The 22,599-nt window shown below is 36.5% G+C and overlaps 2 protein-coding genes across 5 annotated transcripts in view; one reads left to right on the top strand and one right to left on the bottom strand.

Moving 5' to 3' along the window:
* Positions 1-10,890, top strand: part of LOC121633765 (protein EFR3 homolog B) — a 28,107-nt gene extending 17,217 nt beyond the window's left edge. For all 4 annotated transcript variants that reach the window (XM_041976000.1, XM_041976001.1, XM_041975999.1 and 1 more), the window contains 17 exons: positions 1,404-1,538; positions 2,935-3,013; positions 3,350-3,485; positions 3,578-3,739; positions 3,947-4,058; positions 4,164-4,215; positions 4,364-4,536; positions 4,632-4,707; positions 4,994-5,155; positions 7,047-7,178; positions 7,261-7,328; positions 7,460-7,587; positions 7,718-7,809; positions 7,901-7,949; positions 8,159-8,265; positions 8,363-8,412; positions 8,551-10,890. In XM_041976000.1, coding sequence (XP_041831934.1) covers positions 1,404-1,538; positions 2,935-3,013; positions 3,350-3,485; positions 3,578-3,739; positions 3,947-4,058; positions 4,164-4,215; positions 4,364-4,536; positions 4,632-4,707; positions 4,994-5,155; positions 7,047-7,178; positions 7,261-7,328; positions 7,460-7,587; positions 7,718-7,809; positions 7,901-7,949; positions 8,159-8,265; positions 8,363-8,412; positions 8,551-8,656 — 1,819 coding nt within the window. In that variant the 3' untranslated portion in view covers positions 8,657-10,890. The remainder of the gene's footprint in view (positions 1-1,403; positions 1,539-2,934; positions 3,014-3,349; positions 3,486-3,577; positions 3,740-3,946; positions 4,059-4,163; positions 4,216-4,363; positions 4,537-4,631; positions 4,708-4,993; positions 5,156-7,046; positions 7,179-7,260; positions 7,329-7,459; positions 7,588-7,717; positions 7,810-7,900; positions 7,950-8,158; positions 8,266-8,362; positions 8,413-8,550) is intronic.
* A 1,295-nt stretch (positions 10,891-12,185) lies between these two features.
* On the bottom strand, positions 12,186-20,154 carry LOC121633766 (pro-opiomelanocortin-like). Its single transcript, XM_041976004.1, has 3 exons — positions 19,744-20,154; positions 14,371-14,497; positions 12,186-13,186 (listed from the first exon to the last, which is right to left on the bottom strand). The coding sequence occupies exons 2-3, from the start codon at positions 14,488-14,490 to the stop codon at positions 12,626-12,628; spliced, it is 681 nt and encodes a 226-aa protein (XP_041831938.1). The 5' UTR covers positions 14,491-14,497; positions 19,744-20,154; the 3' UTR covers positions 12,186-12,625.
* Positions 20,155-22,599: the final 2,445 nt, after the last annotated feature.

Raw genomic sequence — 22,599 nt, 5'->3', positions numbered from 1 at the left:
ACTAACTTTTTTTTTAAAGATCACATAGTTGAAACTAACTTAAAGAAAAAATTAATAACCAGAAGATTTTTGTAGATTTAAAGTGGTATGCTAAATTGTAACAGAAACTACCAGCACTGTTATGTTTTGTGTCTTGAAAGTGCCTAAAAAGAATTTATTTTATTTTTTAGTCCCTAAGCAATGTTTCTTTCAAAGTGACTATGTCTTTATATCTGGTATTAAGATGCATCTTGGCTGATCTGATCCCAAGTGGTCAGCGTTTTTCTTGCTTAATTACTAATACTTTAATTCGTCTAATGTTTCTGGAAAATCCCTAATTGAGCTAAACAATATCATATTTCAGATTTGCTTGACTACATTGTGTTCAGACACCAGTTTTGAGGAACTAAAATTTAAGCTGCTCAACTCTGAAAATGTGGGGCAAAGAGTGAAATTCCAAGACCCACAGGGGTGACTGAAGCTTTGGCACTGCACTGGAAGCTCTTGAATAAGCACCAAGGAGTTGGAGGTTATCTGGAAATGATGCATTCTGTGGAATTGTACTTGCTTTAAGGAGAATAAATTGAAAATATGATCTGAAGTTCATTACACCTATTCTGAGGGCTGTAACTCGTATTCAGACCCTGGCTTCCTCTGAGAATATTTATGAAGCCAGAGCTTTTCTGCTGACATATGCTGCACCTTATTTGATACTCTTGTAATGTTGAAGGTAAGGATGAAGGTTTGTGTTTTTTAGATGCAACTGAAGTGACTGTTTTAAACTGGGTAGCTTTGTCAGAATAATTTTGTTACTGCGCAATACGTTAGTCAACTCAATTTAATGCATCTTTTCTTGCTTTTGCTGCTACTTTTTTGGATTTTAAGGAGCTACTGAGAGGAAGGATTTCACATTTCCTCCTCCTGCTTTCTCCACAGCAGAAGAGATGAAAGAGTTAGGCTGTTAATAAATAATGTCATCATCGGTGGACTACCAGAGGCTAGTCATGACCAAGTTGCGGTGGGGGTGAATGTTTTTAACTATGCATGAGAACAACCCACACACATATATGCAAACGTGGACACAGACATGTCTCCCCATGGCCAAAACAAAACAATACACCAACACATAAGCAAAAAATGGAGGCTAACACTGCAAGCGAATTTTCACTGCAGATAAACTGCAGCAGGTGAAGTCACCCCCAGGTACAAGTACTGTAGCAATACAATGATCTTGAGTGTGTGTTTTATTTTTTTTTCTATGAGATACGGAGAAGATGTTTCTGTTACAGAATCAGTGATTTCAAACCATTGCCTTTTATGTGTTTTCTTCCGTTCTCGACACCCCTCCCTCTCCTCACATCTCCCCTGCCCTTTCCTCTCGTCTGCTTCTTTTCTGCTTCCTCACCTGCATTGCTCTCTACCAGCCGCTCCCCCTCTCCACTGCAGGCATCGGAGAAGGAGAAGGAAAGCCCGGTGGAGCTGACAGAGCGCTGCTTCAGGGAGCTGCTGGGACGAGCCGCCTACGGCAACATCAAGAATGCTGTCACGCCAGTGCTGATGTGAGACAGTCTCGCCAACTCCGATTTCTTCTTATTTGTCTTTTGTTTGTAATGTCTGTTAAACAGTTTTTTTTAAAGATTTTAATGAAACTAAAATAAGAGTGAGCGAGTGAGGGCTGTGTTGCAGCATTTTTATCTTTACACGGATCAGCCCATGGGGGCGCGACAAGGGCAATGCAAGGTTGTGTATTTGTTCACAGGATGGGAGGTTCTGTTTGCAGAAGGTCGTTTAAAATGTATATTACTTTGCTTATGTTGAGTTTACCCTGCTTAGGATGTAAGTCATGCTTGTAAGTCATCATCTTGCTTTTGATGTTATCTCTGAGCAACTCACTGTGAGTTGGCCATTTTTATTTATCTTTATCTTTTAGTCTCTTAATTTCAGTTTATCCAGTTATTTCTCTCTTTCTTTCTGGAATTTACTATTGTACTTGTCTCAGCTTTTTCCCTTTTCTGTATATATTAGTTTCTATCCACTGTGCATCCATCAGTCTTTTGTCTTTGTTAGCTTTAGTCCCTGCATCTCGGCAAGAGTTTGATTATTCTTGGTTTATTTTGGTGTTTTTTTGTGGTAGAAGTGGGAGCTGAAGGAAAAGTGGATGCTGAGTGATGTAGGTTATGAAATTTGTGAATTGAAACGTGTGATTTTTAGTAAAATTAAATGAATTAAGTGACACTCAAATGTAAAGCTGATTTGCAGATAATCTGAATCATGAAGATTTTTAAAAATCAGTTTCAAAACAAAATGGTTTCAGATGTTTTAAGTTGCATGTCTACTTCTTTAGTTATATGTGAATTGTGTATTTGTTTTGAAACCTCTATGGCCATCTTGTTTAAATCTTTCCGTCAGTGTGTCTCGGTGGTTATGTGCTGTGATTCTGGTAATGGTCTTATCCATGACTGTCTTAGTTTCTGTCATGCTTAAGTAATTCATCTCCCTCCATCCTCAGTTCTGTGTCGTCACTTAAATTGGAAGTGCAATACTCTGCAGTTAGACCAGCTGTTCACTAGTAATTACTTTGATCATGCCCACAAGATGTAGTAATTACTGATCATTACAGTTTTTGGATTTTCTGCTGTTTTATCACCCTTTCTGCAACTTCCAGCAAGATCGGAGTGAGCTTGAAATTCTTGACTGTGCAAACTGCAGTTCATTATAAAGTCTATTTATTTATATGTGTATTTATCTTTGTATATGTGTCTTTTCAGCAAGTCTTTGCTCCTCTAGTGTCCACAGTTGTTAAAAAAATGCACGATATTTTATGTTCAGTTTTAATGTAAGGCTTCAGCAGCAGTTTTTTTCTGTGCTTCTCTGTTCCTGTTCTCCAATCTCTTCTTGGACTATATATAATTACATCTTCTGCTTCCTCCTTGTCTATCTTGTATCTCCTCCCAGGCACTTAGATAACCACTGTCTATGGGAGGGAAAGACCTTTGCAGTGCGTTGCTTCAAGATCATCATGTATTCCATCCAGGTGAGAGAGACAATCTTCACAATCTCCTGATTCCCATCCCACTTAATGTGATTGCCTTTTTCATGATGAAATGGTCTCATGAAACATTATGTGTTTCACATTGGACCATGATTGATCTTTTTTATAATCCAACAACTTAAAGGTTAATAGTAGAAACTTGCTTTTGCCAAAATGAGTTAAGATAACTGAAGAAATCCACATTAATTGTGGACCTAAATAACAAAATTTGAACCAGTGAAGACCTTTTTGTTTGAGCTCTCTGCTAAATAGCTGGTTGTAACTTACCAATCATTTCATGTTAATTCAGTCACTTCTTCTGTGCCCCCCCCTTTCCAGTCCCAGCACTCTCACTTGGTAATCCAGCAGCTTCTCGGTCACCTGGATGCTAACAGTAAGAACTCAGCCACAGTGCGAGCCGGTATAGTGGAAGTCTTGCTGGAGGCAGCTGCCATTGCAGCCAGCGGTTCTGTAGGTAAGATACATGCATACAGAGTACCGGCTTCTTGAAAACTGGTTGAGAGATCAGATGATTTTCATTTTTGATCATTACCTTTGTGTTTGCAGGACCCACAGTTCTGGAGGTGTTCAACACCCTGCTGAGGCAGCTTCGACTGAGCGTGGACTACGAGTTGACAGGCACATACGATGGCAGCACCAACATCGGCACCAAGATCATCAAAGCTCATGAGGAGAGGCAGCTGCAAGAGGCTGTCATCAGGACCATTGGTGAGTCTGTCGATAGTATGTGTTTTGTGATTAGTTTTGCTAGCGACTGAGAGGCTGGTTAGTTTTACCTGGTCTGTGTCAGTGTGTTTATACTAATGGGTGTGAGGAAAAACTTGCTGGCTGGTAATGGTTTGAATTGTCTTTCTTTTCCCCCCGCGCATAGTTTTTTCCCTGTCTTTTCTGTTTATCTGTTCCTCTTTCTTTCAGGTTCATTTGCCAATACTTTACCCACCTACCAGAGGTCAGAGGTCATGCTCTTCATCATGGGCAAGATTCCTGTCCCTGGAGTTCATCTAACTCTGCCGTCTACTAACTCTGGGTGAGTCACTGATCACTACCTGACAATTCATCTGTTTTTTTTTTTTAGTTTTTCTTTTTTAGTTATTTTTAAATGAGATATATGATATTCTGTTTTCATCCTCAGGCCGGAGAGTACCAGGATGATTCAGATTATGTTACTCAAATCCTTGGTTCAAGTAAGTGCTCTATTCTTTCCAAAATTATCTGATGGTTTAAAAAATTGCCTCTTTATTAAAACGTGAAGGGATGTATCCATTTCTAGATCACCAAAGACATACAATGAAATAATAAACAAATAATGTTATTTTATTATCAATCATTAAGGTGACAGCTGGCTTCCAAACTACAAACATGCTCACAGCCCTGCCCAGCTCTTTCCTGGAGCCTCTGCTGTCTTTCTCTCTAACTGAAGATCCAGAGGTTCGACTGCTTGTGCTTCAAATCCTTCTTAGTCTCATTGACAGACACGACAACAGGCCCAAGTTCTCCAGCATAAGGTGTGTAACTGTGTGTGTAAAAGAGCTTCAAAAGGCTAAGAGTTTAGTGTTTTTTAGTTTATCATTTGTGTCTCTTTGGTTTCTTGTCTGTACAGCATCATCTCTGACATCTCTGTGCTGAAACTTAAAGTTGACAAGTGCTCCAGACAGGACAATTTGTTCATGAAAAAGGTACTCCTTAATGATGGGTGAATATTCTCTTCTTTTTTTTTTATTTCTCTGTTTTTAAAAATCTGTTTACATGTTTTTAATATTATTAAATATTTTCTCACAAAACATTTGACATGCAAGTTTGTTACCATGACAAAATAATTTAAGTTGATAAACAGATTGAACTGTGTTTTGGAGAAATAAATATCTACTCAAACAATGTACATTATAATTAAAATCGAAAAATTAAAAATGCTGTCTGTCATCACTCTCATATCCATCTCCCTGCCAATCACCTGCTTTACAGCACGGTCAGCAGCTGTACCGACACATCTACCTGGGCTGTAAGGAAGAGAGCAGTGGTAGGCAGCACTATGAGGCCCTCTTTGGCTTGTTAGGACTGCTTAGCGTGGAACTGGCCAATGAAGAGGTGGTGGTGGACCTAATTCGCCTGGCACTTGCCTTGCAGGTACAGATGCACTGGTGCAATCATTTAACATTTATTTTTTTTATTTGGAAACACTAAACCTCTGTTTCCCAGCTGTGATTATCAACAATAAGTACACTGCCTGGCCAAAATAAAAAGTTTCCAGCAATAAAAAAAAAAAGGTTACACATTAATATTTCATTGGACCGACTTTAGCTTTGATTACAGCACACATTCACTGTGGCATTATTTTGATAAGCTTCTGCATTGTCACAAGATTTATTTCCATCCGGTGTTGCATTTATTTATTATTATTTTTTTTTTATTACCAAAAACATGATTGGAGATTTGGACCACTGCAGAAGCCTTTTCCAGCACATTCCAAAGATTCTTAATGGGGTTCAGGTCTGGACTCTGTGGTGACCAATCCATATGTAAAAATAATGTATCATGCTCCCTGAACCACTCTTTCACAATTTGAGCCTGATGAACATGCCTGTACCATCAGGGAATAAAAAAAAAATTAGAATGGCCTGCATATTTAGTATATTCAGGTAATAAGCTGACATCATTTTTTGGGCACATAATGTTGCTGAATGTAGACCTGACCAACTGCAACCTGCTCCCACAGTCTTGTACAGTAAGCAACAGGCATGATGGCTGCATCACTTTATCTCTTCTTACCCTGATGATCCCATCACTCTGGAACAGAGTAGATCTGGACTCACCAGACCACATGACCTTCTTCCATTTCTCCAGAGTCCAGTCTCTTTGCTCCTAACTAAATTGAAGCCTTTTTCTCCAGTTGGTCTTGCATATTATTGGCTTATTTATGGCTACACAGTCCCAATATTTTGAGTTCTCTTTGCATTGTGTGTGTGGAAATGTTCTTACTTTCACTATTAATAGCCCTGAGTTCTACTGTTGTTTTTCCTAAATTTGATTTCAATACATGTTTAAGCCATCACCGATCACCATCATTCAGGATTTTTTGCCGACCACATTTCTTCCTCAAAGATGATGGTTCCCCATTATCCTTTCAATTTTTAAAAATGCATTGGACAGTTTTCACCCAATTTTAGTAGTTTCTGCAATCTTCTTAGATGTTTTCTCTCATTGCTGCATGCCAATGATCTGACCCTTCTTAAACAGAATAGCATCTTTTCCACAACCATGAAATGGTTGTTCAAGGAATGTCAACACAATAATATCTAGGTTCTGTTCCAACAGAACAGAAAGTATGGGTGTTTCCGTCATAACTAAAGCCTGGTACACACATAAGGATTATTTTAATCGTGTGAGATTTTTTTATCTGGTCTAGACCTCACACGTGAAGATAAAAAAATCAGGCATTAAACAGTTTTGATCATAATGTGTGTGGTGTGCTTTGATAATCAAATCACAGACCAACACAAACATAATGATGCTGTCCCGTAACTGATCTACAATCTAGTCCTCTGAGCTGGACATCTCACGTGACCAAATGTGATTAACAAAAATGTAGAAGAAGAACCACAGTAGCTATGACCCATTTTGGAGCCGATTATTGGAACAAATCTGTTCATAACACACCTCAGAACAAATGATAATTGTACAGAAAAATCTTATAAGACTCAAGATAATCAGGTGTTTGCCATCCTTGGTCAGGAAGAGGCAAAATTGGGACAAAAACAGCCCGATAATCTTTATGTGTGTGCCAGGTCTAAGTAGAAGCACATGGTATGACCAGAAAGTTGATTACAATCAACCTCAGCATGAACCACCAAAAAAAATAACATGTTAAAAAATGAAGAATGTCCCCCAACACTGTTAGAGAAACAGAGTGGTAGCAGAATATAAGAGGGAAGAGTGTGAATAGAAAGTTAAAGATGCAAAAAAAGCCTCAGTCCTCTCCAGAAAATGTGTTGCTAAGTCCTCTTTGTATTCTGTGCAGGACCTGGCTCTGTCCACGGATGACGCTCTGCCTGCTTTCAACCGCTGTGCTGTTCATGCCCTCGCTGCTGCCTACCTCAACCTCATCTGCCAGCTCACCACCATCCCAGCCTTCTGTCAGCACATACATGAGGTGTGGGTCTAAACTCCTTTGTGTAATTGTGTGTTTGTAGGCCAACAGTTAATAAACTGCCTTTTTGTTTTCTGCCCTTCAGGTAATTGAGGTGAGGCAAAAAGAAACTCCTTACGTTTTGCCTGAGGATGTCTTCGTTGAGAATCCCAAGTATGTACCAACCCCTTTCATTTCTCTTTTTCTGTCACATCATACTACCATTAAATCTGAAATGTAAGGATACAATGGTTGTGGTTTGTTGTATGCTACTTTAACATTTTGCTTTCCGTCTTTACGCCCAGACTGCCGCCTACATTAGACAAGGTGGAAGGAGATGTTTTGTTCCTGCAGTCTAAGATTACTGAGGTTCTTGGTGGAAGTGGTTATAATACAGAGAGACTGGCTACACCTTATGTCCCACAGTATACTGGTAAGATGCCACAAAGTCTCCACAAAATGTTAAGAAAAATGCTAAGCAAAATAGTAAAATGAATAAATAGAATAATTTATTATTAAATGGTTTTCTCATAAAAAATAAAATATTTGCACTTCTTTTTCAGATGAGGACCGGCTGTCCAAGAGAAAGAGCATTGGGGAGACCATATCTCTTCAGGTGGAGGTCGAATCTCGAAACAGTCCAGAGAAAGAGGAGGTAAATACTCAAAAGCGTGTATATCCCTTCTATGGGAAAAATTTCTTCTCATCACCACATCACATTGATTTCTGCTTGTTCTGTTCTGCAGAGGACACCAGCTGAGGAGATCACATTTGAAACCCTAAAAAATGCCATTGGTATGTAAAATTATTTAATCTATTTTTGTGCTATGAATTAACAGTTCTTTAACACTTAATACTAAAATAAAAATAAATGTTTTGCTATGAGTATTGGTCTAATTTATTTCTTGGAATAAATGTTGATTATCTGAGAAAAGCAGCACCAACCCCACACTGTGCCTTGTATGTGATGCAGAGTTCATTATGCTGTTTCTGTCTCCCTCTAGTGGACAGTGTGGGTATGGAGGAACAGGAGAGGGAGAGGAGGAGACAAGTGGTGGAAAAGTTCCAGAAGGCCCCCTTTGAGGAGATAGCAGCCCACTGTGGTGCCAGGGTACAATAAAATTATTTTTCAACATTTTTTTAAATTCTTTCAGCTTGTTATGATTGTCTTGAATTATTTTTTTTTTAATCTTTTTTGTCCCTTCTAGGCTACAATGCTGCAAAGCAAACTAAATCAAATCTTTGAGATTACAATCAGGTAAGTGACAATGCTTAGTGTATTTCTAAAGGATAATAATGACATTAAAGGCAGTGATTCTGACTAATTGGATGATGCACATGATGATGGCTTTGAATCATGATGATGACATTGTGTTTTGTTCCTCCTGCTGTCCAGACCCCCTCCCAGCCCATCTGGAACCATTTCGTCAGGTTATGGGCAAAGCCAGAGCCGATCTGTTCCCATTTACGAGATGAAGTTTCCTGACCTTTGTGTGTATTAAAGTACAAAATAAGCAGCTCCATGACAGAACTGATTCACCTTTGAGGACTAGGAAGGGATTTGGGGATGAGTGACCAATTCTCACTGTAAAATGATCTTGACCGTGGAATCAAACAGCCACAGTGCATGTGTGACAAACACAATTGCAACATAAGAACAAGGCACTTCTTGATTAATTCAGCTGAGGTTTTCTTTTATTTCTTTAATTGGAGCCAAAGCAAGCTGGCTAATGTCAGTACATGCAACAGTCAAACTTCATCATCTCTAATAATTAGATATGTGTAGAAACACGTCTAATTGCCAAAAAGTGTGATGAAAATTTTTGAGTGGGTCATTACATGTCCTTCTGCTGGAAATGTTACTGGCATTGCAAAACATAGACTTTCTTTGACCTGTTTTGTGTGTCCCTCACAAGGTGCCATAATACCTTTTTGATCATTAAATTTGTTTAATTAGTCTTGCTAATTTCTGCTGACATTTTTTATTTATTTTTATAGATTTAACAACCATTGTATGTGAAATAGAGGCATTATAATTTCTGTGACAGTATATTTTTGCATATGTTTGACGAGTGGATAAATGTAAAGTTACCCCTACCATCTACCGTGTTACTCAGCACTTGAACATCTGACTCCAAAGTTTTGTTTTTTTTTTGTTTTTTTTTTTTATCTTTGTTTTGCCTTCTTAGTGTTAGCCGAAAGTGCTTTTGTTTTGTTAGGCACCCTCCCCCCCCCCCAATTTTAAATTCTACTTATTTTGGTTTTAGCTGATTTTAATGTAAAGAAGTAAACATGAGTTAAAACATAGATGAACACATGCACTGCGCCAGTCATGACCACAAAACTCTACGTAAACACTCTACAAGTGTTTATGGTAATGTTTACCACGTTGGAACACTAGAAAATTATTTTTTCTTCTCTTATTTATGTGTACATACAGAGAAATATATAAATCTTTAAGCTGATGTACAAATGTAGGGATGTTTTGTGTGTGTGTGTGTGTGTGTGTGTATATAATGTATATTCTAGTTTTAAACTGCCGCTGCACTTGTTTTCTTCATAGTTATGGTATAAATCTATCAATCTATATCCTGTTCCTGTTGAAATGTCCAACCAGCAACACATTAAATCAAAAATAAGTCTTCAGTAGAAAATTGCATCATCTGAAGGCGGCGAAGTATTAAGTAGACCATTTTCAAAGAAAAGGTTTATACATTATTTTCAGCATCATTATTAGCAACAGAAACAGGTTTCAACACCATCATCCTGACCTACGTTGCCATGTCCACCTCCATCCTGCAGGAGTGGTTTCACACAGCTTTCCAGCAGTGCACCTCTCTCATCCAGTTCTGAAAAGCCATTCTGTGTGCACAAGTGCACACACAGGTATAAAAACAAAGTATAGTGGCAATAATTTGGCACGAGCCTGGCTAGCACGATCCAACTGTAGGTAGCAGATCCTTTCATGTGTTTTTGAATTGTGCCTCCTGCTGTGGTGCTGTGATGTTTTAGCTGTGTGATGTTTTAGGACACCATCCCACCCTACCGCGCTTCTGTGACTGAGCTGCATCAAGCACGCAGCCCTCTTATTAAATGTAGACAACGGTGTCCAATTTGTCCCTGTCATGTGTTGCATTTTAATCTGCTATATTAGGTTATAATTTTCTTTACAATGTTGTGTCCCATGTTTGTATTCATGTATTTCACCAGTCCATCTTAACCCTTTTTATTGTGTGAGTGGGTGTATTTGTTCGTGTGCGATCACGCTAACAGATGCTTTTATCGTCATTTGCCATGACCAAACTCATCAGACAGTTTTGTGTTTGTCCGCTGACTCTTTTAATCATGTTAATGAAGAACAAGCTATTGAAGGGCAATGAACAGCTGTCTAAACCTTCCAGTGACACCCTGTAACAATGTCCGTTCAGCATCTTAAACTTGGAAGTGAAGATCTATAAATCAGTCTGCGTGTTGTCATTGCATTGTGTAAAGTAATATTAACTGACAGAAATCCAAACTTACTTTTTGTCATTATATGTCTGATTAATAGATCTGTTTACAATGTAGTGTTGTAGGTCAAATCTAAACATTCTGTGGACTTTGCACTTTAAAAACTGGATTTCCTAGTGACAGAGGCAGCTTTTACATGAAGAAAATGCCTTATGAGTGTCATACCCAACTTTGCATGCTAGTGATGTTGCTGTGTTGAACAATAAATGTATCTTTAACCTTAAAAGCGTTTGTGTCTATTTATTTTTTATTAATGGCAGTAAAGACCAGATAAAATTGTTTGAGAGGCTGAAAGAGAGCCTTCATATGTGATTGTAATAAAAATTAACCTTTTAATGCTGTGTTTATTCTAATTGCATGCAATGCAGTGTTTCCTCTCTTTTGAACGTTTTGCATCGATACTTATATTGTCATCTGATCACATCTGTCCCAGCCAGCCACTCTAAGCCCTGCTGCACTTCTTATCAAGCTGATGATCTCTTTGAGCTTATCAGTGTTGTATATTATATAATAAATGTGTTTCTTTTTGTATTATTTGTATTAAGAAAACTCACTGAAGACCCATAAGCAGCTCTATTGCAGTCAGGCAGACAAATACAAGCACTTGTATTCTTATCTGAAGCTACAAATCTGTTCACTTGAACAAAAAATAACTACAGTATGAACTGATTTATGAAAACAAGGTGGTTTTCATAAAAGCTGGAATACTGAAATGTGAATAAAAGATTTAAACAACACATTTAATCAAAAGTAATGTAAGGACACACTGCAGTTATATGAAATCCATGTAGAGACTGTGTTGCCCTCCGGTGAAACTGCATAAAAGGCAAATGAGCTTAGAGTTAAATTAAATGCACCGTTCCAGGAACTCTTAAAACTAACTGAGCTCTGTCATGGAAAAATAAATAAAAAAATAGAAATAAAAGTAAATCAGAGACATGCCGCTGCCTTCTCTGGGCCTGAGCTCATTTATGATGGAATGAGGTCGAGATTAAATTTTTTTTTTTGTGTGAATGGTTGTGAAACTACCTCTAAAGAAAAATGTCATGAATTGGCTAACTGGTGATATCAAAACCACCTTTGTTAGGCTAATAAGCTACTCTATAAAGATGTGTGCACACTGAGCTTGCATATAAAACCCTGTTCTGCATGTGTTTGGTTGTTTATCCCTTGGGGTGAAAAGGGTTTGCAACCATTCCCATCTCAAATCGTGTGACCAAACTTGGGGTGTGGTGGCTTGGAGATTCAAAAACTCAGTGATGTAAACAACCATGACCTTGGTGACTCTCGTGTCTGAATGACTCCACCACCAGTCAGACATCAAAGAGGTTGAATATCTTTAAGTGGCCAAGGAATCTTGACAGCAGTGACCAAGAGTCTAAACAGACATTTGTTATTGTTATTTTTCACCATTTTCTAGATAAATTTTTCAAAAGTTTAAGAAAATATCAGAAGCATTCATTTACTTATCATGGCTGTTGTGATAGTTTTGCTTGTCAAGTAAGAAAAAACTTTGAAATCGGTCTAAAAATGACAATTATTATTTGCAACACATAACACATATTTAATGTTTTATAGTTTACAAAAAAAAGATACCAATATGTCAATAAACTGAATAAATACACATAAACAAGCCAAACTTTTCACATTCATACACATCTGGATTAGTAACTGTTTCCCACAAGATATTTTATACTTTCCGAAGGCTCTCAAATCAAAGTCAAGAATATATAAGTAGTTATTGGATACATCAGTTTATATTCAACAGAACAACCTTGGTTTATTTTTCATTTTTATCTTTATTTTTACACGGTTTAAATTGAATACATGTTGGGCCCAAAAATGATATTCATCAACATGCTAAAGATTGCAACAGGTTTATGAAATGTAAATTAAGACGTGTGGGAAACTAACATGCAAAGGCTGCTCTGACTATTATCTTCTCTTACTCAAGCCTCTGTTCATCCCATTATCCTTTGCACATCCTTCATAATAATGTTCTTGAGGAACTTGGACAGGGGCCCTTGAGGTTTCTCCTCCCACGGCTTCATAAAGCTGCCATTTCGTTTGGATGCAGGTGGGCTGCCCCATCTGAAATGAGTCATCCGGTAAGTCCCATCTTTTCTGTCCTGCTGGCTCACTTGTGAATGTGATCTGGAGCTGACTCTGGGCCTCAGCAAACCTTCATTTTGATCACTTCCCTGTTGAATGCTCCTTTTTGCTTTAAAAGGGAAGCTGCTCTCAGTGTAGTCCCCTCCCTCCAGAGAAGAGGCAAAGACTTTAACAGGCCTGCGTTTGCGGCCCGAGGGTTTCCCCCAACGGAAATGCTCCATGGAATATGAGCGGCGCTTGTCACTGTGGGCTTTCAGATCGAACTCTTTGGATATTTTGTCTTCAGAAGCCAGAGTGGCAAGAACAACGCTGAGTAAGAGGTTATTGTCCTCATCATTAATGTGCTGGGCCGATGCACTGAGCTGTGGGAATTCAGTCTGGATTGCAGAGAAGCAGAAGTGAACACAGTCCTACATGCAGAGAAATCACAGACAGGAGCAACAATTTAACACACACTTATCAGAGGCAATGGAAGTATCAAACCAGCAGCTGATTGCATGTTTTAACTGTTTATCAAGACAACTTCCATCTGATTAAATCACAAATATTCTAAATAAAATAATGCCAATAGTACTCAAAGTCACATGTCTGAAAACCTGAGTTAATATTTCCTAAAGATTTAAAGATTTTTTTGAAAGTAGGTTTTAAAATCCTACTACTCTAATGTTTAAAAAAGAAACTTGTTACAGATTCGGACCAAAATATGAATCAGTCACATACTATCATGATGTGAAATCTCATATGAAAAAGTGACGGCTTCATCTCAAGCTTTTAGTTGGGCTTGGAATGTGAAATCTGTAGTAAGTTGGACAACACTGACAACCTCTTTCACCACTCTGTCACACCTGAGTAAACATCGCCATTGACAGATTTTGTGTTTTGTGATTCATTGCCTTACTTATTTAACACAGCTGAGGATTTGTTATTGGTACAATTGCCCAAATGTAGCACATCTTTATATGAAACTAAAATCTAAATAATAATTTGGAATATCAAGACTGAATTTGGCTTAGAAATGTAGTGATAAACTCACAATCAATATCAATGTAAACATAATGCCTGCTCTAAACTGCTGCTCTATAGTCCTAAAAATACCAAAATTGTGGCACTTATAAATAATAAATTCATTTTATCTTTAGTGAATTTTTTATTTGTTACACTGTTTACTTAATCAAATGATTATCATATTTTTTCCATTACCTGGAGCAATGTCAGATAATGACTACAACCCAGCTATAGTCATTTGAATTTAAGGCAGACAAAAAAGAAACACAAAAAAAGCAAAGCAAAAAAACAAAACAACAACAACAAAAACACAAATAATTTGAGAAATTAAATTGGAATATGAAATTGGAATGGTTGCGACATTATTTACCATATATTTTACATTAACTGCTACCATGTATAATTGTTTACATAACATCTTAATCATTTTTAGGTCCCAACACATTTTCAATATTTATATTTATATATATATATATATATGTATATATATATATATATATATATATATATATTCTTTTCTTTTCTTGCTGAATAATGGCAATAAAAATGCAGAAGGATAAAATGAGAAGGAATAGGTAGTGTGACTTACCAGTATCCTGTCCTCACTGCTCAGGTTGTTGCATATGGAGCTGTCCAAACACATCAAGCCAAACCCAGGGATGCACATGAATGCCATTACAACCATGGACAACCAGCACAAACACACCATCTTCAGCCTGGTGTAGAAGACACAAACTTAAGTTTTGAGCTCAATATCAGAAGAGAAATGGTGAAGTAATTCTTTTCAGAACCTTGCATTAGACACAAAAGGATGAATGAGAAGAAAATGCTAGTTGTTTGAAAAAAAAATCAGTTTGGGTCTCCTGATCATTGCGCTTACGTAATATTTTTCCTCCTTATATAACTAAATTAGTTTCAATACTGCCTTTTGAGATGGTGACATTGGAGGATTTATTAGCTATGTGTCATGGTTGAATAATTATTGAACTCAGATACTAATGGTCATCATTCCTCTTTCAGCCAACATTACACATACTGTAACAGATGGTTGTGTTTATCTGCATCTCATCCATCTTCTCTAAAAATGGTAATTAAAGGTGAATATGTGACAGAGCTTATATAACGTCTCTTCTGTCAGTTATCAAAGGAGAGCACAAGAAATATGATCAGGGAGACGTATTTCATGTACTTTCAGCTTTTATCTGTCATGCGAGGTATCACAGTTAATGAAAAAATGTAATCGGTTCACTTTGTATTTGATAACTTCTGCTGCATCTTGAAAGCTAGCGTATTGCCACTTATTAATATTTAATTAAAATTTAATGCAAATAGTTTACAGATTGAAATTAGAAATCTACTCATACTTTGCATGTGTTGATATTTTGCAGCTTTTCAGTTCTTTGCGTACTTTTTTCTCTATGTTTAGCCATGTTAATATAACCAGATTTACATTTTTTTCTTTTAAAATTTTTTAATGTCAACTCATTTGGATTTTAATTGGTAGAAATAGTAAAATCTGTAGATCCTGTGAAGCATTTACATCATCTTGTTATATTTAGAGAATGTGATTAATTGGACATTTACAGCCACTATTTTTTTTTTCTTTGCAAGTTAGAGTCCAGAATAGAGTTCTGCTGTCTTAGATAATATCATCCTTCCCCTGCCTGTTTCTAGAATATACTGTATGCATAAAGTACTTCCTTGGTTAGGTTCAATTAATAACACGGTAATTTACTAAAGCATGTTCATTTTCCAGATTGAGTTTAGTTTAGTGAGGACTAAATAATAATGATAAGTAGAGAAAAAAAAATTTACAGGAAGACTTACCGTCATGGACAACATTTTTACAATTAACACACAAGTGCTCTCATCACTATTGGAGCATCATATTAGGGATTGTATATTCTTTAAACAGAATTACAGATGGTTTTGGCCTAAAAAGGCAAATGAGCCATGGTGTTATATTTAGATAGACGGTTTCCTTACAAGGTTGGGAAAGAACCCATATAGCATTGATTGCACATTTACAGATTAATCTTATTACAGCTAGTTTATAGAGGAGGTTCATAGACACAAATATAACTGCATGTTGCTGCAGCATCTCCTGTGTCTGAAACACGCTGTTAAAGCTTCTGTCTCTTTTATTGTCCTTTTTAAAAAAGCTCAATCTGTTCTATCATCTCATTGGTCGAGAGACCAACGTGTAAGACAGTTGAAGCCAAACTAACTAGTTTCATGGTAATGCAGATGAGTGAAAGAAGTATTGCATGTACAGAGTGTTATAATCTTACATTTAGATTTAAAAATGTAGTTAGTTCTGTTATTTTACAAAATACAAATTTTGTACATACTGGATTATTTAGGATTTCCAGTCTTTCGACTTAATACAAGACAAATGTGACATTTAAAGATTTAATTAGCAACTTACCTCTGTTTTATTTAAACGTATTACATGTTATAACAGCTATTCTACAACCTCACTTATTGTAAATCATTTCTCCTGCTGCAGTGGAAGCTAAATTTATTTAATGAAGTACAGTTATAATTTGGCTGTTTCTTCAAATTTAGTATAAAATTCACAGGTAATTTTTCCCCCTAATATATAAATCAGGTTGTTTAGGAGAAGTCTCTTCAATGGAAGAAAACAGTTCTTGTTGCCGTTGTCAATATTTTCAATGTCCCAAATAGCTGTAAATCATATTGAAGGCTGTGGACGCATCACAGTTTGGATTCAAATAGCTCCTTTTACTCGATAACAGTGGAAATCTCTGTTTTACACACACTTTTAACAAAATAATAGGATCAATGTTATTGTGGAAAGTTCAGTTAAGTACATAATGTCTTACAGAGTATAGCCAATTCATTTCACTGGCATAGAGTGGGCTGTGATAAAGCAAAAAAAAAAAAAAGCAAGTCAGAGATGAGTTCTTCAAGCCTTTTCTATCCCATTTCATCCTGGATTTCCTTATAACACCATTGGTTCATCAAATCAGAAATGAATTCCAAATTATTTAAAGTTGAAAAATAAGAAAATTAACTTAACTAACAGCAATGTTGAGAAGAAAGTTGTTTATTATAATTACTCATATTATAATAAAACATCCAGAAACCACTGTTTTCTAAAGCTTTTCACAAATGTTTAAACTAAATTCAAAGGACCAATAACAGAATGGTGTGTTACTCTAATATAATGCATAAGATCACTATAAAAAAATAAATCTTCTACAGGCTAAAATAATTCAAACTGATATGAGGCTAAATTTAGCATCTAAATGCTTAGTACTTGTTAACAACCCCTTTGGCAAGAAGACAGAATGTACAGCTGTTCTTATTAATGAGAGTCATTTCGTTTGAGGATTTCTTTCACGCTATTGGTCAACAGATTGCCGTCATTTTTTAGTTAGTTCAGTACCGATTTATTAAAGGTTAACAATCATTATGATGTTGTAGTTGCACTTTAATGAGACCAGGTTGCGTAATGAGTAGTTCAATGTTTTCACTATTAACTTGACGTCAGTAATCAGAGCACTGAACTCTGTAGTTTAAATGACAGCGACATTGTAGATTTTTATAGTGTCTGTTTAGCATAAGACATTTAAAGAAACAGGATCTGTGCAGACCATGTTGCTAAACTCTGGTTCAGAACTAAAAAAATAAATAAATAAAATTAAAAAAGGGTTTGGCTAATCTACAATAAATTGGTTGCTCAAACCACTATAATATCTTTGAAGTTTTCGTAGCCCTGTTCTTAGTAGCTTTGAGCTTTAGCTTCCACATCAGGATTTATCTCAGGATTTCAAACACAAAACACTTAGACTGCTGTCTGTTGATGACTATTCATAAGAACTACATACAACCCCATTTGAGAAACTTCTAGAAAAGAACGAAAAAGTGACATTTCCCTTTAAAGGAATATATTAATATATAATATAAAAGCACAATTTATCCACTCGTGTGTAAAAATCTGAAGCATAGCATTGCTTGTTGTAACCTAACTTTTGTTTTATTTTTATTGGTACACATGAATTGTATCCAGAAGGCATGTTTAGACATCAGCAAACACTTTAGTGCCTAATGTCGTAGTAAGGATGTAGGATTTCTTCTGCTTACAATGAGAACAAAACAATTCCATGATTTCCTTGATGTGCCTTTCCATTCTTCACTCTGAAAATTGTACAAACAAATATTGTTGAAGTAAGGAATAATTCATGTTTGCTTGTGTCTTTTTGGGATCAGTTGATTTTAACTTTTGACTTTTTGTAGATACAGAAACTTTCATTGTAGAAGCCAGACCATCACCATAATGCAGATTTTCTTCTTTGTGGTCTGTTCTGCATAATTTATTCTGCCAATCTTTAGCTATTTGGCCTCATGTTTGACTCTACTTTGGCATACAGAGGAATTCAACTCTGACTGCAGGTTGTCCAGATCCTGAGGCTGTAAAACCAGCAGCCCTCCACCTTCTTGACAGTTTCTGAGTTTTTTTTTTTTTTATTTTTCTTTGTGCTGAAACATCTCCATGTTTTGTCTCTTCTGTCCAAAGAACAATTTTCCACAAGTCTTTTGGTTTGTTTATATGCAATGTTAAAACCTACACAGTGCTGCCATGTTCTTTTTAGAAGAGGTGTCCTTATAGCAATCACTCCAGACAAGCTTGACTTCTTCAGACATTTTCTGATCGTACTGTCATGAACTTTAACATTTAACATGTTAGCCGAGGCCTGTTGAGTTTGAGACATAGCACTGGGGATTTTGGTCATTTCTCTGAGCATTGCATGGTCTAACCTTGGAGGGAAGCAGCTGGAATGTCCATTACTGCATAGAACTATAAACTTCAAATTGTTTGCAAATGATGATAAAACCCTTCTCAGACTAACAGGCAGCAAGAATTGCTTCTCTAAGATTTTCATTGATGTTGATGTCTTTTTTCATTGACATAGTGGTCCATATGAATTACTGGAAATCAGAAGGATTACCTAACTTATTAAGTATTTCACAAAGTGCTTCAGAATTTAAGGTTAGTTTTTTTTTAATGTAGCTGCAGCTGATGAAATGTCACTGCTGTGAAATGACTTGTTTAGATCTATATGTGAGATAAATGGTCACCCAGTCACACTTTATGATTCCTCAAATGTTATCAGCACAATAAAAATGCAGGTTTTGTTGTACGGCACTTTTGCATATATTTAAGTCATATAGTTTCTGAAACAATATGAGAAGGTTTACATAGAAGTCTTTTAGAAAATGACAGCATACGTAGACTTTATCATGCACCACAATTCTGTGTTGTTCAATTTAATTCTTCTTACCCATGCTCTGTCTTCTCAGTAAATATTTAGAGATCGGAATTTCAGATTTGGGATGGCTCTGGTTCTTTAGTTGCATTTGGTAAAATTGGGTACACTGATCATCTGATTTCCTTTATTTTACAGATATGAACATTTTAACACTCCTTCAGGAAATCCCACCACACCTTTTTGTCTTCTATCTTCTTATTGTGGGCGGATGAAACATTCAGCAAGGGGGCTGAGTTAATTTTCTTTGTTGGAAAATTATATCCTATTGTTTCTCCCTCCTTCCTCAATAATTCTGAAGATTGACTCCTTGGTGGGTGATCGTCTTTGCAACTCTGGCAGAGACTTTTCTCTTTCTAAAGTATGAGTCACTCAGCTGAGCTCTAGACATACACTGATACAAGAAGCTTTCGAGCTACTAAAATGGACTACATTTTGGTATTATGTAAAGATTTTGTAAGATAGATTATGATAATAGATTCTCATCTATGAACAAAATTATCTAAATTTGACTTAAAACCTAAGAAAAGCAAATGCAGATGCAGATAAAATATAAGAAAATCCTCAGTTTATCAATGAGTGTGGTTAATCAAAAAACAGTCTAAAACAATTAGATTATAATTGTATCAATAGCAGGGAAATAAGTAATAGTTAAAAAGTGATTTTACCTCTTTTTAATGCTTTTCCTCTCCTTGTGTTTTTCTTACTGCTGTTGTCCACCGATCTTCCAGACTGGCAACACTCGGCTGTGGTCCCTCTCCTCCTCTCCTGCTTTCTCTCCGCTTGGTAATGAAGTGCTCAGTAGGAGATAGGTCTGCTGTTACTTCCTTAGAAGAGGAAAGCTCTTTTATAGACACAAGAGCACTGAGTCTCAAGGCCTTTGAGTGTGATTGGGATAAGTTGTTACCTACTCCTCTGCTAATGGGAAGAAGTGTGTGTGTCTTATTTGCATGGGCACCTACACAGAAACTCATCAATAAGGCAAGCAAGATTAAGGATGAGTGAAATTAGCTAGACTGTTGCCCTCTTTAGAAAACGCCTGTGTTTGGGAGAACAAACTTTCAGTTTTTTATGCTTATGTAAGCTATGTTTGTATAGCTTAATTTCTTAAAAGCACATGGCCAGCAGCAGATGGTTATTGGTGGACTGATGTCAGTCTGGGCTCCAACTCTCAGCTCAAAGGTCAGGGCTAATCGCTTGTGTCTTAGCACTGAGAGCTGCATCCTTTCAACAAGGGTGTGTGTGAAATCAATTTGCCTGATTCAATCGTTTTCCTGCGGTTCTAGTTTTCAAAGGTGTACATGTCTCCCTGTGTGGAAACTTCATTAAAAGAACCTGACTCACTGGGTGGACGTCATGATTACATCTCAAGTGGAGAAGACACAAACAAAAAGAATAGACACAGGGCTTTATGAAAGGAAGCAGGAAAAAAAACTGTAGTAGTTAGTAGCAGTTTAAATGGAAAAAGTGAATAAGAACCCTTCCAAGCTGGTTGCGTTTATTAAATCTCCAGAGAAAGGCACCAGGGCAGCATCCTTATAAGGAATCTATCCCACCTATACATTCTCTGGTGTTTATTTGCATCAAAACACCCAAATTCTCTCATTTTTATTGCTGAACGATGAGAACATCTGTCATAACAAATTAAAACATTTGACCTTGTTTCCCCACCTGAGAGGTTATTTTGACACTTTTATCAGACGTCACTCTTGAGCTTATTTGAGGTTACTTTTTCTGTCACAGTAAACAAACCTGGATTATTGATCTGCTGATGTGGTCGCTTCAGACTGTGCCGCCTGCCTGTATTTTCTTTTAGAAAAATTCTAATTTTTATTTGACTCTGATGTCATGTTTCCCACAATCATGGTTTTGTACTTAACTGTGGTTTGATTGTAATTGTGGCACATAAATATTTATAAAAGATTAACTAAACTAAATCTATTCTACAAGTCAGGAAATCAGATTTGTTATTTGAAATAAATGCATAGAAACTATTTGCTTGAATTTATTTCTTAATCTAATTTTACAGCTGAATCTTAAAAGGAAATTCGTCATTGTACACATAATACCATTTGTTACCTTAACTTGTTGATTATTTTTGTGATTTTTGAACCCCACTGCAAACAACGCAAAAAGTGATCTATTACATATTAAATGTGGGGGTTGAGCCTAAGATAAGTGGTGTGTTATTAAACAAATGAAATGGATGAAAACCAAGTAATGCCTTATGTTTCCAAAATAAAAACCTTATCTGACTGTTTAACGCTTTACCTTTAGGTGAACTTGTCTTACACAAGCAGCCTTAGATAGAGTAAAACCTGTTACATCATAAAGGAAAGACCACCTTTTATACAGACATCCTATAGATGTACATTTTAGACCAGATCCTTATGGTTTGATTTCTCATGCTGTTTTCTATTATTCGATTATCTCACCTTTATTGATTTTACATTTTCATTCAATTTAAACTGGGTTTTCACTTGCATTTTTATCATATTCTGCTCGCACAACTTACTTAATATTTAGATTAATTCAGCTGTTATTTAAACACTGACAGTACCTACAAAATTTTTAAGCAAATGCTTAAATATTGTTAATAAAAACTCATACACACAGATCAAGAAGTCAACAAAAGAGCTTAGTATAACATTGAGAGGCTACCTATTAGTGAGATCATTTTAAAGTTGAATTGTTTTGGTCAGTTTCAAGTCTTTAGTACATCGCAAAGAGGAAATGCCATTCTCTGCAGGTGGAGAGGAGGATGACGCCTCAAACAGGATGAAATATGACTGATGTTCTTAATTATTTGGATTATTTCAAATTTTTTGCCTTAAGTGGGAGCAGGCTGTCTCACTGCATGTATTGTTTGATCCAAACAGCTCCTGCTTGTGAATTTGAGTCACTGCTGGATGTAAACATGAAAGCAAAAAGGGCATGCTTGCTTAGCCACCTCTCCAATGCATAAATAAAAGTTAAAATAAAAAGACAAGATGCAACCCAACAGCCCTTACTGCGACTCATCTTCCTGCTGATATTGATTACTCTCACTGCTTAATAACAACCCAGCCCTCAGGCTGTGCAGAGTGTGAATCACCACCTGTTAATGACTCCGTCTCACCAACTGCCGTTTATTGCCGTGTTATTGTCAAAGTAATCTACAGGGATTTTCAACACATTGAAACAAATTCAATGAATGCACAGATCACAAATTTTCAAATGCATAAAAAGAAAACATAACATGGCAAGTTTCCCGTATAAGCTGATAGTCAACCAGGATTACAAAACACTTTCTAAAGCACATATAATTTAAAACATGGCATATCTATGATGTATGGCCTAAAGTAGTTGCTGAATGCACCAATTCCCACAGCTTAACTGTAACAACAATCTTAATTTAAACAATCTAAACAAACAGTCATTACATTTATATGAAGACAGAGTTGAATGAGCTCTGTTATATGATGGGTTAGATTTATGAAGAGCTTTTTAAGGCGTCCAAAGGGCTTTACATTGTATTCATTATT

Source organism: Melanotaenia boesemani, chromosome 22 (assembly GCF_017639745.1).
Source record: "Melanotaenia boesemani isolate fMelBoe1 chromosome 22, fMelBoe1.pri, whole genome shotgun sequence".
Lineage (NCBI taxonomy): Eukaryota > Metazoa > Chordata > Actinopteri > Atheriniformes > Melanotaeniidae > Melanotaenia > Melanotaenia boesemani.
This window is presented reverse-complemented; position numbering and strand designations above follow the sequence as displayed.

Coding starts and splice junctions, on each gene's coding strand:
- LOC121633766 (XM_041976004.1), bottom strand. CDS start 14,490: ATGGTGTGTTTGTGCTGGTTGTCCATGGTTGTAATGGCATTCATGTGC. Junction 13,187..14,370: donor GCAGTGAGGACAGGATACTG/GTAAGTCACACT, acceptor CTCTGCATGTAG/GACTGTGTTCACTTCTGCTT.